The sequence below is a fragment of the Polypterus senegalus genome, chromosome 4, assembly GCF_016835505.1.
Source record: "Polypterus senegalus isolate Bchr_013 chromosome 4, ASM1683550v1, whole genome shotgun sequence".
NCBI classification, from domain to species: domain Eukaryota; kingdom Metazoa; phylum Chordata; class Cladistia; order Polypteriformes; family Polypteridae; genus Polypterus; species Polypterus senegalus.
In genome coordinates, this window is record NC_053157.1 from 114,776,887 (window position 1) to 114,793,936 (window position 17,050).

The following is a 17,050-nucleotide window of genomic DNA, read 5'->3' on the forward strand; positions in this document are numbered from 1 at the left end:
TTATGCAAATACTTGTATTAGACTCACAAAGTGCCTTGCTGCCTGGGAACAAAAAGGAGTTTGTTTGTGTGCATTAAACACATCTTTATATGCTTTTACATTCATACAAAGTGTTGGTGTTTACTTTTATGTAGAGCTGTGATGAAAAAAGTTTTTTTTTTTAAGCATACTCTGTGTATTTTGTTCCTTACTTATCCTATATTAGCTTGCGAAAAGCTGTGAAACCAATTATGCAATTTCCCTGGCTGAATATGCTGTGTCAGTGAAGTTCAAACAAATTGGTAACTGCAGAAATAAATAAGAAATCTTAGATTATTGATGGGGTTTCTGCCGTTTTTCTGTGAATCAAGTAATTTGAGCAAAAGCCAGATCTGTTGAAGTACTTATTTATTTATTTTTTTAAATGTGACAGCCACTTTAGTTTCAGTTTCATGACAAGTGGGAATCTGGGAGATAGCAAATCTAAACATTCCATCAGACTATCAGCTCTAATAAACAGATACTCTTTCTTCCAGCAATCATAATACTAGATCAGCAGCATAGAATGCCATTTTTAAGTTTAGGCTCAAAAGGTGTTGATCATCTCTCATAACTCGTTATTTACGTAGAGGCATTTTATGTTAGCTCATAGCTACTGCACTCTTTCCAACTTTTAATCACTGAAAAATTTTTCAACATCTCTGAATCATAAATTAGGTTAGAAAGTGAACCCTAGGTGTTTTTTAAATTAAATTGACCGGCCATCTGGGTTAATAATTAGGATTAAAATGTCTTCAATATTGAGTTTCATTGAGGAATATTTGAAAAAGGATAAACATTCTGAGGCTTAATGATTCTCATATTTACAAATTTTAAACTGTTAGCAAACAAACCATTGACATGCTGTTTTGCAGTTTAATTTTAATTCAAGTTTCTTCTGGTTTAACATTAGAACCCTAATTAGAAAAATTCATGAAAGTATTAGACAGATTTCGATAGATAGATATTTTATTAATCCCAAGGGGAAATTCACATAATTCAACAGCAGTATACTGATACAAAAAAAAGAATATTAAATTAAAGAGTAATAAAAATGCATGTAAAAGCAGACAATAACTTTGAATAATGTTAGCATTTACTCCCCCGGGTGGAATTGAAGAGTCGCATAGTGTGGGGGAGGAACAATCTGCTCAGTCTGTCAGTAAGCAAGACAGTGACAGCAGTCTGTTGTTGAAGCTGCTCCTTTGCCTGGAGATGACACTGTTTAGTGGATGCAGTGGATTCTTCATGATTGACAGGAGTTTGCTTAGTGTCCGTCGCTCTGCCACAGATGTTAAACTGTCCAGCTTTCTTCCTACAATAGAGCCTGCATTCCTAACAAGTTTGTCCAGGCGTGAGATGTCTTTTATGCGGCCTCCCCAGCACACCACCGCGTAGAAGAGGGCACTCGCCACAACCGCCTGGTAAAATCTTACTGCAGATGTTGAAGGACGCAAACCTTTTAAGGAAGTATAGTCAGCTCTGACCTTTATTACACAGAGCATCAGTATTGGCATACCAGTCCAATTTGTCATCCAGCTGCACTCCCATGTATTTATAGGTCTGTACCCTCTGCACACAGTCTCCTCTGATGATCACGGGGTCCATGAGGGGCCTGGGCCTCCTAAAATCCACCACCAGTTGCTGGTGTTCAGGTGTAAGTGGTTTGAGTCGCACCATTTACCAAAGTCTTTGATTAGCTTACTGTACTCCTCCTCCTTCCCACTCCTGATGCAGCCCACAATAGCAGTGTCGTCCGCGAACTTTTGCACGTGGCAGGACTCTGAATCGTATTGGAAGTCTGATGTATATAGGCTGAACAGGACCGGAGAAAGTACAGTCCCCTGCGGCACTCCTGTGTTGCTAACCACAATGTCAGACCTGCAGTTCCTGAGACACACATACTGAGGTCTGTCTGTAAGATAGTCCACAATCCATGCCACCAGGTGTGAATCTACTCCCATCTCGGTCAGTTTGCTCCTAAGGAGCAGAGGTTGGATGGTGTACAAGCACTATGTTATTTAAAAATCCTATATTCTTATAAGCTTAGTGTCTCTTGTAAGCATGTTTAGTCTAGTTATTGTGCTCTGTATTTAAATTGTGTTCCATCATTTGTTAACCTTTTACTTTTTTGCAGTTGCCAAAATGTATTATACTTGATTTTTTTTTCTTGTTCTTTCAAGCTGCCTTGGTTCAAGGCATCATCTGTATCATAATGTAGTCATTTATTGAGTATTGCAAAATAAGTAAATATCTTTCTCAAACACCAAGATATGCAGGGTCACATATAAAGATAGGCCAGCATTTACATTATGTTGTTTCATTAGATTAAGATAGTGTAGTACTGAGAAAGATATATTGATTAATGAGTGCTTGTTTCTATTTTTTTTTAACCAGTTACAAGTGATTTTGCCAGTCCATCTCCAAAGTTTTCACTTATATACTGTGCGTAGCAGACAGGACAAGATGCAAAACCCTAAGGAGATACTGATGTTTGATTGATCCTTAATTTTCATTTTTGTACCAATACCAGCTTTTGCACATCAGTGCCAATACTAAAACAAATAAACAACTTACCAGCATTTTATTGTTTCCTTTTAAAATAGCTTGCCTTTCCTCTCTCACCTTAACAAGTGTATTTATTTAGAAAGGTGCTCAAGTTGTGTTATTTCTTTTTGCTGTATGCTTTTTGCTGCAAAATATGAAAAGTGGATTCTAGATCAGTTGGAAACCAATTTTTACAAGAAAAATATTTGATTTCATTCTTGTGATCTTCATCAATTTTTTTAGGTCTGTTAATTGTGTAATGTTTTGGTGAGCATTAGATCACTCCATTTACCCGAGTGCTCACAAATGGTCATTACAAATTAACTTGAAAGTCTTATTATTAGTCAGTAGTAATAGGGTATATTTTAAAAGAAGGAACACTGTTTAAGTGCTTTCATGCAAGCATTTTTAATGCTTGACCTCAAAAATTATTGTATTTAAAGCATAATAAAAGGAAAAAAAACACTGTAATGGGTATCTAGACATACAGAATGTTTTGTGTAGATGTGTGTGTGTGTGTATGTACATTATGTATGTATATGAATTTTTAAATCCACCATAAAAGCTTGATGCATTTTCCATCACAGATTTACATACATAGTTTTTATTTTTAAGTATCCATATGGGTTTTATGTTCAAAAATTAATAATGTATTAACTTTTTACTGTATGTATTATGTGGCACTGATTTACATTTATTTGCTTTTTTTCAGGACTCCCAATTACTGTTCCTCCTCCAGGTAAATTGTACTGTAATAAACATATTTGAAGGTAGCAGGGAATGATTAGGCAAGAGGCTAAGAGTATAAGTGAGCATCTCCAGAGCAAAATAAATACATCTGGCACATTTTTAACATCTTTTTTTATCTCTACTCTAAATATTGTAATTCGTTTTCTGTTTCCTCTTTCTTACTAATCATTGTGAGGTGCTGGTATAATGAAATGTGTTCCAATTTTACAGCATTTTGTTTCATGCCCATTGTTTTTCTACTTCTATCAATGGTCCTGGCTTGATACTTTTTTGCTAGTTGAAGATGCTCTTTCTTGTGTTTCACTGGCTACATCAGCATGTAGCATGGCCTTTGGGTGTTGTACCCAATCAAGACAAAGTCTGATAAGTGGCACATTCTTAAATGGAAGTTCTGCACATTCATTTGGATATGACTTGCCTGGTTATTGCCTATCTTTTTGCCTGAACTGTTCTCATCATTTCCCTTTGACCCCTCTGATCCACAAGCTGTTTTGGGCTAAAGGGTAACCTATCGGTTTTAATTGCTTGCCTTTTGCACCCTTCCCATTAAACCCTTGGATCAGTATGCATTTAAAGCCCATGGAGACCACCATTTGGGAACTAATCAAACAGATATACCTAATGTTAAATACCGTGTTCAAAGACACTAAGGTCAACTGTTTTTCCTTTTGCAACACCAAATTAAGCACTACTGATGCTGCAAATAATGTTGATCCTGAGTATGATACATTGAAATTTAGAATTTATGTGATAAGGCAGATGAAATATTCTGGCCACTCACTGTGTGTATTTGTGTGTGGACAAACACACTGTATAGTTTAAGAAAGAAATGCGCATCATGTTAATAGTTAAATTATTTTTTGGGAAACCCGTGTGACAGCAAAATATCGTATCAAACAGTTAGGTGTGCAGGCTAACACCTTGCTTAAAGTGTAGTGCTTTAAAGGAATTTAAAAAAAAAAAAAAAAAAAGAAGCCTGGAACAGTTAATAATGTAGTAAACGATTCATGTTTTTATATTAGCTATATATTCAATAAAATTGAATTATTTCTTATTTTGTGTATCCTCAGTCAGTAGTCATACTAGAGCTAAAATAAAATACAAAAATGTTTTTTTTTTTTTTCTTTGTGTGTTTATTCCGCTCTGAATAAAAATGTGTGCCTTAAGTGTTGTAGAACACTTTGTCCAAAAGTAAAACAGGTGTGGGAGCTAATTTTATAAATACTTTGAAATGTGCAGCATATTTGTAGATTTATTTTTTTAAACTTTTGTCATTTAATTTAAGGCGTTATGAAGTATTGTCTTACATAGACCTTGGAAACCAAGAGGGCGTTTTAGTTAGAACTTGTCTTAAAACACTCATACTGTACTATCATGCACAGTATGATATTCACGATTTACAGTATTAGGTATGCATAAGATAAATGTCTATATTAAGTGATTATGAACTGAAATGCACTTTATAATAAACCCTGCAGTATTAACCACTTCTTTAAGTTTGGAATACTGCTAGCCTAAACAGTTAGACCTCAGTTTCAACTGTACAAGAGACAGTAGTTTTAAGTGTTGTGTCCAAGCCACTCAAACTTGTTAGAGTTGCACCTTTTTGTGAAGTGAAGTTACTCATCAGCTTGATTATTATTCCCAGTGTTCTCTTGCTTGACAGTTATGAATTTTGCTTGTTTCATGGACCAAACTTATTCACTTCTGATCATTTGCTAAAAGCGCCTAATCTGTTATGGCCTTTGTTATGCTCTGGCATTTAAAACAAAATTGTCAGATTCTTGTGATTTTTTTTTTTCTCTCTCTCTTTTTGTTTTTAAATGAAGATCACTTCTTTATAACGCTGTATTTTAAAGGATTAGTAATGCTTAAAATAACTTATTGTACATGATATCACATTTATCACCACTTTTTATACTTGAATGTAGATTTGTCATAACATTCTCCACTTTATTTTAATTCAAATGAATTTATAAAAGAAATGTATTTTGAAATACATTTTCTACTGTAATTGTTTTTTTCTCGTGTGATTTTTCAGGATTTCCGCCACCACCGGGAGGTCCACCACCTTCTCTTATTCCAACTTTGGATGGGTGAGTTACCAGGTTGTGTCTGTGTCTTCTGTTTTGTCATCATTTACTTGTCCGCTGAAGAGTTGTGTTGCCAGCTGCTATTGAGTTAAGTTTCACTGTCAGTTATAAAGAATCATACAATGTGAAAGTGTAAGTAGATGTACGAGCACCTGTTGAAATGAGTAAAAATAAAATTTGCAAAGAGCATCACTCATTTTAGATAATTAAACTTTTGATATCTAGGTTTTCATTTCTAAAAACTAGCAGAACTATTTGTTTGCTAAAATAATCCTTACCTTTTTGCAGCCATTTTATAATTTAGTATGAGAGCTGAAAGATTTTACAGTCTTTTCCAGATGGGATCCTGTGATCATAGAGGAGGCAGTGCTTACAGGATGGCTTCAGAGAGAAAAGCCTTAACACAGAGAGGCCAGAGGAACTTGCAGAGGCAGGCAAAGAGGAGGCGAGAGGCTGAAAGAGAGCGACAGGGCCAGACAAGGCAAGAGAATTATAGTAGCAATAGGGTAGATCAGTAAGACCAATACTTTAAAGTCTGTCTTGAAATATTAAGATTTTATTTGAGTCTTTAGAAGTCCTATTCCTGCTTGATCAGTAAGCCAGTTTAAGGTAAATTGTGTTTCCACATTTCTAAGCTGAAATTTGCAGGTTTTGTTTGACACATTGCAAACACCTAGGCTACAGTGTGAAGGGGTATTTAAAAAGGAAATAATTGTAGGTTTGAACATACTAGTGTTTTTTTTTTTTTTTTCTGTATTATTAAGCTAGGGATCACCTAAATTTTGTAAAGTTTCAGTATTGTATATTTAGTCTAACTAGGATAGATCTAAGGATGAATGGTTATGTTATATTGTAAGTTCTACAAGTATGCCAGTATTTTTTTAAACAATTATCAATGGTAAGCTCCTGAAAGTCAGGTTATTATAAAGTTGATCCACACAGTGCTTAAACATGTTGTTACAACATAAGCAAAGAAGTATGCCTATTCATCGTGTGCCTGCTATAACAGTTGTACTGTTTTATTCCTTGGTTTACTTTAAAACTTTTGCAATTTTGATAGGAGGTTATTGCTCAAAAGTGGATATTTTTCAGTTTGCAAATTTGCTTCATACACCTTTTTCTCAACCTCACAGAACATCATGGAAGTGACCAAACAGCTGACACTATACAATTACAAGTGACAGCTGCAAAAGCAATACTACATTGCTTCCAGTGTGAAATTACTCCCAGAAGTCACTTTGCAAATACCACTGTAAGCAGTTGAGCACAAGCAATACATTTTTAAAGTGTTCATGGCACATTTTAAGCACAAGCAGTACGTTTTGCAAGTGTTTTGTAGTTCTGTTAATTTTGCCAGTGTCCTGGTACACCACTATTGCCAAAAGTCATTTACTAGGTACAACACATTCTGTAAGCAAGAGTTTCAGTTTGAGCATGCACAAACAATGGATGCAAACAATACATTTTTTCCAAATATTTGAGTGTTCTTTAGTGATAGGCAATTCTGTCTTTTTTGAACAAATGTTTTCAGTGTGTCATATAAATCGATTCATAGACTCAACACTAGCGCTTGGTCCATGTGTGATTTACATTAGTATTTTTTTGTTTTGCAAGTACATATTTGAAATTAAACATCAGCAGTTTGATTCACGATTCTCATGATTCCTACTCAAGTATGTTAAGAGTTGGTACGGAATCATTACTGATGAACAAGAACTTGCTCGCTAATGATTCTCTCATTTACAATACAATAACCGCACGCAAACGCTGAGTAAGTTTATATTCCAATGTATTGTTTTTTGTATAGTTTATTATTAGAATTGTTTTAACTAGAATAAAAAATTTTTAAATTCTTTACATTTATATAGCACTTTCGTCACTACTCTAAGCACTTTCCATAGTGAGTGGGGAGCCACTTCAACCACCACTAATGTGTAGAATCCACCTGGATGATGCAACAGCAGCCTTTTTTGTTGCCATTTTTTTGCTAACCACAAATTAGCTATTAGGTAGGGAAGTGGTGACAGATGTAGTCAATTTGAGATCAGAATGACCAGGGGTATGGAGGGCAATTTAACCTGGACATTGGGATACACCCTGCTCTTTATGAAGGAAGCCCAGGGATCTTTTATAACCTTGAGCAGTCGGAACCTCGATTTTATGTCTCGCATCTGAAGGGCAGAACCATTTTTACAGCACAGTGTCCCTACCACTACACTGGGGCATTGGAATACACATTTACACCACAGGGTAAATGCCCCCTGCTGGCCTCACCAACAACTCTTTCAGCAGCAGCCTAAACTTGTCCTAGATGGTCTCCCATCCCAGTACTGGCCAGGCCCGAACATGCTTAGCTTCAAATGGATGAGCTATTCTGAAGTGCATGTGGTATTGCTGTTAAATGTATAAACATAATATTAAACTAACTTCTCTATGTTCTTTTGTACATTAAGTAAATTCAAACACAGTCACACAAAACTGAACCTTATAAAAATATTCTGTAACAATTATTTTTGTTTTCAACTTTAGATTATTCATATGGACCCTTGTATAGAGATACAGTGGAGCCTCTAGATACGATCACCTCTGTATACGAGAAATTCAAGATAAGAGGAAAGTATGAGCGAAAAATTCGGATCTAAATACGAGCATTGGCTCGTAACAAGCCACGAGCCAGGCTGTGGTTATGCGTGACTCGTTTCCCAATCCGCCTCGACTCGAGGGTTCACCCAAGCTGACGCTGCCAGCCCGTCAGCTCACTCAGTGTTCCTTGTTCTCCCGTAGCGTGAGGATCTACGCGTTTGTGTGTTTGTGATTTCATTGTTTCGCTGTAGCAGTTCGCCGTATAAGCGTATCCAAAAATATTGCGTACATGCAGACAGAGAATAGGAGACGATTGCCCTCAAGAGGAGTACTAGGGTGTTGTACCGTGTTAGCCATTATGAATGTAGAGAAAAGCCAAACAAAATGACACCTTTTATTGGCTAACTAAAAAGATTACAATATGCAAGCTTTGATTACATATTGCCTGAAGAAGGGGCCTGAGTTGCCTCGAAAGCTTGCATATTGTAATCTTTTAGTTAGCCGATAAAAGGTGTCATTTTGCTTGGCTTTTCTCTACCCTCAAGAGGAGAGAGAGAGAGGGGGGCGCGCAAGAGAGATAAGGAGAGAGAGAGAGTGAGGGGGGCGTGCGAGCGAGCAAGAGAGATAAGGAGAGAGAAGAACCATCAGCTCAGTTATGATCACATGACGCTCAGCAGACAGTGTATCCACACTTATTTATCAGTGTTATTTGTTAGGAAAATTGATTTTTATGTTGATATTTTTGGGGGTGCGAAGCGAATTAACTGGATTTCCATTATTTTCAATGGGGAAGTTTAGTTCTAGATACAAGAAATTCGCTATACAAGCTCAGTGCTGGAACGAATTAAACTCGTATCTAGAGGTTCCACTGTATATAGCTTATTGACTACACCCAGCACATACTGTTAACTTTTTATTTTCACACTGGAAATTAAATCATTACCGGTGAACAATTAGCGGGGTCCTTGTTCATGTCATTCTCAAAATTAGGTAATTGCAAACAACATACCAAATCACAAAACCAAAGCATTTTAGGCAGTCAAGATATTCAATGCAACTAAGAAGAATTAAAAAAAACAAAAAAAAAAAAAACACTTTCTTGGTCGTTATGCTTGTGCCCTCTGTCTTTAATATACCTGTATATTATTGTATATTCTTATAATTTAATATTTGCCATTGCAGTTATTTAAATCATTTCATTATATATTTCTGATTCATCCTTCAAGTGGGACAAAACTCTGTTGATAAATCAAACGAATAACATTTATTGACTCCGTTACACAGGTAGTTTAAAAGAATGTATAATTGTTATTTATATAAGTAAATGATTGATTAGCACATACAGGTGCCAGTCATAAAATTATAATGACAAAGTTGATTTATTTCAGTAATTCCAGTAATTCCATTCAAAAAGTGAAGCTTGTATATTAGATTCATTCACTACACACAGACTGATGTATTTCAAATGTTTATTTCTTTTAATTTTCATGATTATAACTGACAACTAATGAAAGTCCCAAATTCAGTATCTCGGAAAATTAGAATATAAATTAAGACCAATGTAAAAAAAGGATTTTTAGAAATGTTGGCCAACTGAAAGGTATGAACATGAAAAGTATGAGCATGTACAGCACTCAATATTTAGTTGGGGTTCCTTTGGCCTGAATTACTGCAGCAATGCGGCGTGGCATGGAGTTGATCAGTCTGTGGCACTGCTCAGGTGTTATGAGAGCCCATGTTGCTCTGATAGTGGCCTTCAGCTCTTCTGAATTGTTGGGTCTGGCATATTGCCACAATACCCCATAGATTTTCTATGGGGTTAAGGTCAGGCGAGTTTGCTGGCCAATCAAGAACAGGGATACCATTGTCCTTAAACCAGGTACTGGTAGTTTTGGCACTGTGTGCAGGTGCCAGGTCCTGTTGGAAAATGAAATCTGCATCTCCATAAAGTTCGTCAGGAGCAGAGAGCATGAAGTGCTCTAAATCCTCCTGGTAGACGGCTGCGTTGACCTTGGACCTCAGAAAACACAATGGACCAACACCAGCAGATGACACGGCACCCCAAACCATCACTGACTGTGAAAACTTTACACTGGACCTCAAGCAATGTGGATTCTGTGCCTCTCCTCTCTTACCCCAGACTCTGGGACCTTGATTTCCAAAGGAAATGCAAAATTTACGTTCATCAGAGAACATAACTTTGGACCACATAGCAGCAGTCCAGTCAAGACGCTTCTGACGCTGTCTCTTGTTCAAGAGTGGCTTGACACAAGGAATGCGACAGCTGAAACCCATGTCTTGCATACGTCTGTGCGTGGTGGTTCTTGAAGCACTGACTGTAGCTGCAGTCCACTCTTTGTGAATCTCCCCCACAATTTTGAATGGGTTTTGTTTCACTGTCCTCTCCAGGGTGCAGTTATCTCTATTGCTTGTACACTTTTTTTCCTACCACATCTTGTCCTTCCCTTCGCCTCTCTATTAATGTGCTTGGACAGAGAGCTCTGTGAACAGCCAGCCTCTTTAGCAATGACCTTTTGTGTCTTGCCCTCCTTGTGCAAGGTGTCAGTGGTCGTCTTTTGGACAACTGTCAAGTCAGCAGTCTTCCCCCTGATTTTGTAGCCTACAGAACTAGACTGAGAGACCATTTAAAGGCTTTTGCAGTTGTTTTGAGTTAATTAGCTGATTAGAGTGTGGCACCAGGTATCTTTAATATTGAACCTTTTCACAATATTCTAATTTTCTGAGATACTGAATTTGGGACTTTCATTAGTTGTCAGTTATAATCATCAAAATTAAAAGAAATAAACATTTGAAATACATCAGTCTGTGTGTAATGAATGAATCTAATATACAAGTTTCACTTTTTGAATGGAATTACTGAAATAAATCAACTTTGTCATGATAATGTAATTTTATGACCGGCACCTGTACAAGCAAGAATTTCACGAACTCTGCATATGTGACAATAATGAACCTCTAAATCTAAGATGTCCTTACACAGCATTACTTCTAAAATATGAGCATAAAAGAAGATAGGTAATGGTAATGCTTCATTCTTCTAGCCAGTAGGAGTAGCCGTTCCTCACTAGCCAATTGCAAAGCACACTTCCTTCCCTGCTTCCAAAACTGGAACGTGCCTAATTTACTCAAGGCTTATAGCTTCACAAATGTAAGGCCTTTTTTTTTTTTTTTTCTTGGAAGATTTTAGCTGGTTGCTGCTGGTAGCATTCAAAGATAGTTTCCATGGCCCACCCTGTTCTTCCAAGCAAGGCTCTGCCTCATCAAGTGACATTACATTGGAAATGAACACACCTACAAGAATCAAAAGTTAATTGTCTGCAGGTTACAATGGTGCAGCTGTTAGCATTGCTACCTTACTGCTACAGAATCCTGTATTGAAATTCTATCCCAGTTACTATTGCTATATTAACACCAGAATTCAGTTTTTATGTGGCTTGAACATTTAACACAATTATCTAATATATGAAAAAACTTTTTGTAGAATTTAACTGAAGTTATGGACTTATTCTGTTTAACTTAGTGGCGCGTCTGTTTTTGTTAGTAGCCCCTGTTTTAGAATTACAATTAAAAGATTTCTTTTGTTTTTCTTCCATGTAGCTTTCATTTCACTGGAGTCTAATTTGTTCAACATTCTAACTTATTTTTTCTTCATCCATTTCACTGCTATTAAATTATGTTATTAAAGCTTCACCTTTACTTTTTTGTTCATCAGAGACATGAAATTCTGATGTTTTTTCTTCTTTTCTTTCACTGTGCCACATGAATTTGTTGTATGCTCAGAAAAATCTAGCTGGGCTAGCATACCAGTTCTTAACATTGTAATGATCCTTCTTTGTCCAAATAGGACTTCAACAGTGCAAGTGGTATATTTCCTGATTTTCTTATATTTTCAACACAATTTTTCACATCTGTATTAGCTCCTATATAAATAATAAAATTAACTATGTGCCTTGTCTAACAGTCACATAAATACAAAAAGCTTTATATCAAAACATTGTCTTTTTTATGATATATATACACAGCTTGAAGAAAATCTTCCTTTGTACTTTCATCAATACAATGGTTTCTGAAGGGATATGTAACACACTGGGAAATACATGGTTTAATACAAATTGCAGCTTAAAAAGTTTGTCCTCTTTTTTTCAACATTGTCTACAAAATGTAACATCCATGATAAAATGCGATTGAGTGATATTATTTTAGGGAATTATGGAATTGGCAAGTAGAGATCTGTGATTCAGTAATCCTTTTTTGTTTCGTCATCAGTGGAATTAGTAAGTTAATAGCTATTATATATATATATATATAATTCTTGCTTTGATCGCCAACCCCCTGGCTTGCACTACATGCCAGCCACTTCACATCTCTGCCGCTTTCACCAAACAACAAATCTTTTAATTCTTGCAGATATGCCTCTTCATTTAGAAGAAACACCACTTTTCCCTGATGGTAACACGGATTAGACAATGTACAAATCTCCGACTTAAAATTTAAATCAGAACAATCTATTTGATCTCTTTTCGCTGTCCCGTTATTTCACTGAGTAATAATTTCTGTTTGTTTGCGCTAATGCGAGCTTTACTATCATTTTTTGAGACTTCCGAATTTTAGTACTTTCATTATCTCTAACCTGCTCTTCATGTGTATCGTGCCAATGTTTTTGAATTCTTTTCAACATTCTACTCTTTGTCTTAAATTTCCGGCCTCGGGCGTGGTTAAATCTCTTGGCACAATGTCTCGTCTCGCGGGATGTGAAAGTATCTCTCTGAAAAGTCTTGTCTCACCCCAGGATTTTTTTTAATACAATAGAGAGACATCTTGTCTGTTAATATTTATGTAGAAACTGTTTCATTAGCAGATTTTTTTCCATTAAATCAAGTAGAGCACAACAACAAAATACAGTGATAACAGTATATTTTTAAATGCTGATAGGGACTCCATCCATAGTTGCTTAATGTATTTTTGCTGGGACAGGCACCAGCATACTTTTTTGTTTTTTTAAAGATTGCATTTTGAATATTCCTCTGCCTTGCTCAGTCAGAGCCAAAATTCAGATGACTAGAAACAAATTGCAAAATGTTTTGTTCATTGCTTTAAATGTGATGCTCGTGCTGAAGATGTGCTATGCATGCTTGTAAAATGCTTCTCTCACGCTGAAAATGTAACATGTATGGCTACAAAATGTGTGGTGTTCAGTAATCTAACTCCATAATCCAGGATTAGAACTAATTATTGGTAACTCTTAGAACAGAGGTCTCAAACTCGCAGCCCGCGGGCCATTTGCGGCCCTTGGTACAATATTTTGTGGCCCGCACCAACGCCAGCCTTCGCAAAAGCAATGAATGGATCGCGATTTTTATTGCGATTCAAGGGATAATGCAAGGTACGGCGGGCGGGAGCTGCTGATTGCGGAAATGACGTTATGCCATCATAACAATTATTATGGGAAGACATTCTGTGTGCACAATTAGCTGCTAAGCCAATTAGAATTAGAACAGACACAAGGGAGAGAAGTTTAGTACAGAATTAGATTTTGTCATACCATCATCATGACTTCATCAAAGCCTGCAGTGAAGAGAAAGATTGATGACGAGCACAGACAATTTCAGGAAAAGTGGGAGACGCAGTATTTCTTTGTTGAGCACAGGGGCATCCCCACATGTCGTATTTGCACAGAGAAAGTTGCAGTGCACAAGGAATACAACTTGAAACGCCATTATTCCGCTAAACATGCTGAGGAATGTGCAAAATATCAAGGGGATGAGAGAGCCAAGCGGGTTGCCAGTCTTAAAGCATGTCTAATAAGGCAACAAGATTTCTTCAAGAAGGCAACCAAAGAGAATGTTGCATCAGTCCAAGCAAGTTACATGGTTAGTGAGATGATTGCTAAGGATGGGAAACCATTCACAGAAGGAGAGTTTGTTAAAAAATGCATGTTACAGGCTGCAAGTATTATCTGTCCGGAAAAGAAAGGTCAGTTTAGCAAAATCAGCCTTTCTGCCAACACTGTGGCTGAGCGCATTTCTGACATGTCAAGTGACATTTATCATCAACTGTGTGAGAAAGCCAAATGTTTTGATGCATACTCAGTTGCTCTTGACGAGAGCACAGACATAACAGACACTGCTCAGCTCACAATTTATGTCCGTGGTGTTGATTGCAATTTTGAATTGACGGAGGAGCTGCTCACAATAATTCCAATGCATGGCCAGACCACCGCTAATGAGATATTTCATCATCTGTGTGATGCCATTGAGAATGCAGGTTTGCCATGGAAGAGGTTTGTTGGAATAATAACCGACGGAGCGCCATCGATGACAGGGAGGAAAAATGGACTGGTGGCACTTGTTCAAAAAAAACTTGAAGAGGAGGGTGTAGAGGAGGCCATTGTTCTTCACTTCATTATCCATCAGCAGGCCCTTTGCAGCAAATGCCTGCCGTGTGACAATGTGATGTCTGTTGTTGTGAAATGCGTCAACCAAATCAGATCCAGGGGCTTAACGCACAGGAGGTTCTGTGCTTTTTTAGAGGAAATGGGGTCAGAATATGGAGATGTGCTCTATTTCACCGAAGTACGTTGGCTCAGCAGGGGAAATGTCCTGAAAAGATTATTTGAGTTGAGAGAAGAAGTGAAAGCCTTCATGGAGAAGGATGGGAAGGCTGTTTCTGAGTTGAGTGATCACAAATGGCTAATGGACTTAGCTTTTCTTGTTGACATCACACAAAAGCTGAATGTACTAAACAAGATGCTACAAGGCCAGGGGCAGCTCGTCAGCGCTGCCTATGACAATGTGAGAGCATTCTCCACAAAACTTGTGTTATGGAAATCCCAGCTCTCTCAGACAAACCTTTGCCATTTCCCAGCATGCAAGGAACTTGTGGATGCAGGCATACCATTCAGTGGTGAGAAATATGTTGATGCTATTTTTAAGCTAGAGAAGGAATTTGATCACAGATTTGCAGACTTCAAAACGCACACAGCCACTTTCCAAATTTTTGTGGACCCCTTTTCCTTTGATGTGCAAGATGCCCCTCCTGTGCTTCAAATGGAGCTCATTGGCCTGCAATGCAACTCTGATATCAAAGCCAAGTTCAGGGAGATAAGTGGAAAAGCAGACATGCATGTGCAATTTTTGAGAGAATTGCACCCCAGCTTCCCTGAGCTTTCCTGAATGTTCAAGCGCACCATGTGCCTTTTTGGGAGCACATATTTGTGTGAAAAGTTATTCTCCACCTTGAACTTCAATAAGTCAAAGTACAGGTCTAGACTTAATGATGATCATCTTCAAGCCATACTGAGGGTCTCAACTGCTTCCTCTCTAAAGCCAAATGTGGTTCAGATTTGTGAGAAGAAGCGCTGTCAAGTCTCTGGCAGCAAGGAGTAGGCAAAAGATGCCATGTTCAGAAGAACTGTTCATGATCTTCACTCAATGTTCTATTCATGTTCAGGACACTTCATGTTCAGAAGAAATAATTAAAACTGTTAATGATGACATTTGAGGACTTTTTTTTGTGAAATCCCTTATGCGGCCCAGCCTCATCCTGACTTTGCCTTCTGCGGCCCCCAGGTAAATTGAGTTTAAGCCCCCTGTCTTAGAAGGATATTGTCTAAAAACAAGGTCATCTTTTGTAGAAAGGGCTGGCTTCATAGCTTTCAAATATAGATGTTATATCCATGTTTGGTTCAAATGGAGGAACCATTTGTTTGGTAAATACAGGTAGACCCTAAGTTACGGACATCCGAGCTACGACTTACGAATGGGGCCGCAGCTGTGATGCATGCGCTTCAGTAACTGCCGCCTCGTCATCTTTGGCCTTGGGACGCTGCAAGTTGTGGCTGGACGGAGGCTGGAGGGGGGTGATTTCGCTGCTCGCGCAGTGTAATGTCCTTCAGGCGGCAAGCGGTGACCTGTGGTCCATAGTCACCAGGGCCACAGCTATTGCTTGTGTGCTGGACGGAGGCTTCATGGAGCAGTTCGCTGCCCGCCTACCACGCCGCCGCAGCTACTGCAGGCTGAATGGAGCGGAAGGGGGCATTTCACTGCCCGGCCACCACACATGGGAGCCCCGTTCGTTCTTGGTGGGCTGGTGACGCTGCAAGCGGTGATTTGGTTGTGGGTAGGGGTAGCATTGTAGTGTGCCTCGGGTGGCTGCTTGTTGAATGGGGGCTGTGGTGGGTGATTCACTACTCGCCTTTGGCCACACCGTGTTCATTGTCGGTGGCTGAACGTTGCAGGCAGCATACTGTAGTGGAGGTGACTGTTATGGTGGGCAGTTGGTGAACCGCCCCTCGCCTCCCACATTTATTCTCAATAGCAAGCCTGCTTGTACTCTTACGCAAATAGCAGGAAGTTGTCTCTTGTCAGTACATCAGACGTGTTGACGACGGGAGCCTTCCTGCTGTGATAGCGTGTACAGTGCTGTGCTGTAGAGCTTGTTTTTTACCTTTTGTCTTCACCCTTCAAGAATGTCTCTGAAACACAAATCTGATGCAAGTGCTGCTAATACGGTAAAAAAGGGAAAAATCATCACCTTTTAAAATAAAGTAGAAATAATAAGATTAGAGAGGTGAAACTCCATCATTCATTGGCAGAGCACCTGGTTACAGTTGGTCAACAATAGCATTTATTAAAATAATATACCTGTTCCAACTTACATACAAATTCAACTTAAGTACAAACCTACAGTCCCTATCTCTTATGTAACCCAGTGACTGCCTATATATACATTTGTCATAAAATGGCCTTATTTTCATGGTTCTGCTTAATCATCTCATAGCATATGCATAATACTGTATTTTTGTGCTAATTACACTGTTGAATTCATTCCTAATCTTAATAAATAGGCAGAGTAAAAACTTAAGTGAGAAGGTATTTATTTTAGGATGAATCTTAACCAACTAAACTTTCTAGTAAAGTGTAGTTTCATTTTGTAATTGTCAATTACAGCATGTGTCAAATGCATTGATGTTTTTGATGAAGTTGTTTTTTGGATTTTGTGAATTAAAGAATGCCTTAATCAAATATGTATCAGGTTAG

The 17,050-nt window shown here is 37.9% G+C and overlaps 1 protein-coding gene across 2 annotated transcripts in view; it reads left to right on the plus strand.

Moving 5' to 3' along the window:
• Positions 1-17,050, plus strand: part of fip1l1a (FIP1 like 1a (S. cerevisiae)) — a 97,953-nt gene that overhangs the window by 49,343 nt on the left and 31,560 nt on the right. For both annotated transcript variants that reach the window (XM_039751202.1, XM_039751203.1), the window contains exons 12-13: positions 3,278-3,304; positions 5,357-5,411. In XM_039751202.1, coding sequence (XP_039607136.1) covers positions 3,278-3,304; positions 5,357-5,411 — 82 coding nt within the window. The remainder of the gene's footprint in view (positions 1-3,277; positions 3,305-5,356; positions 5,412-17,050) is intronic.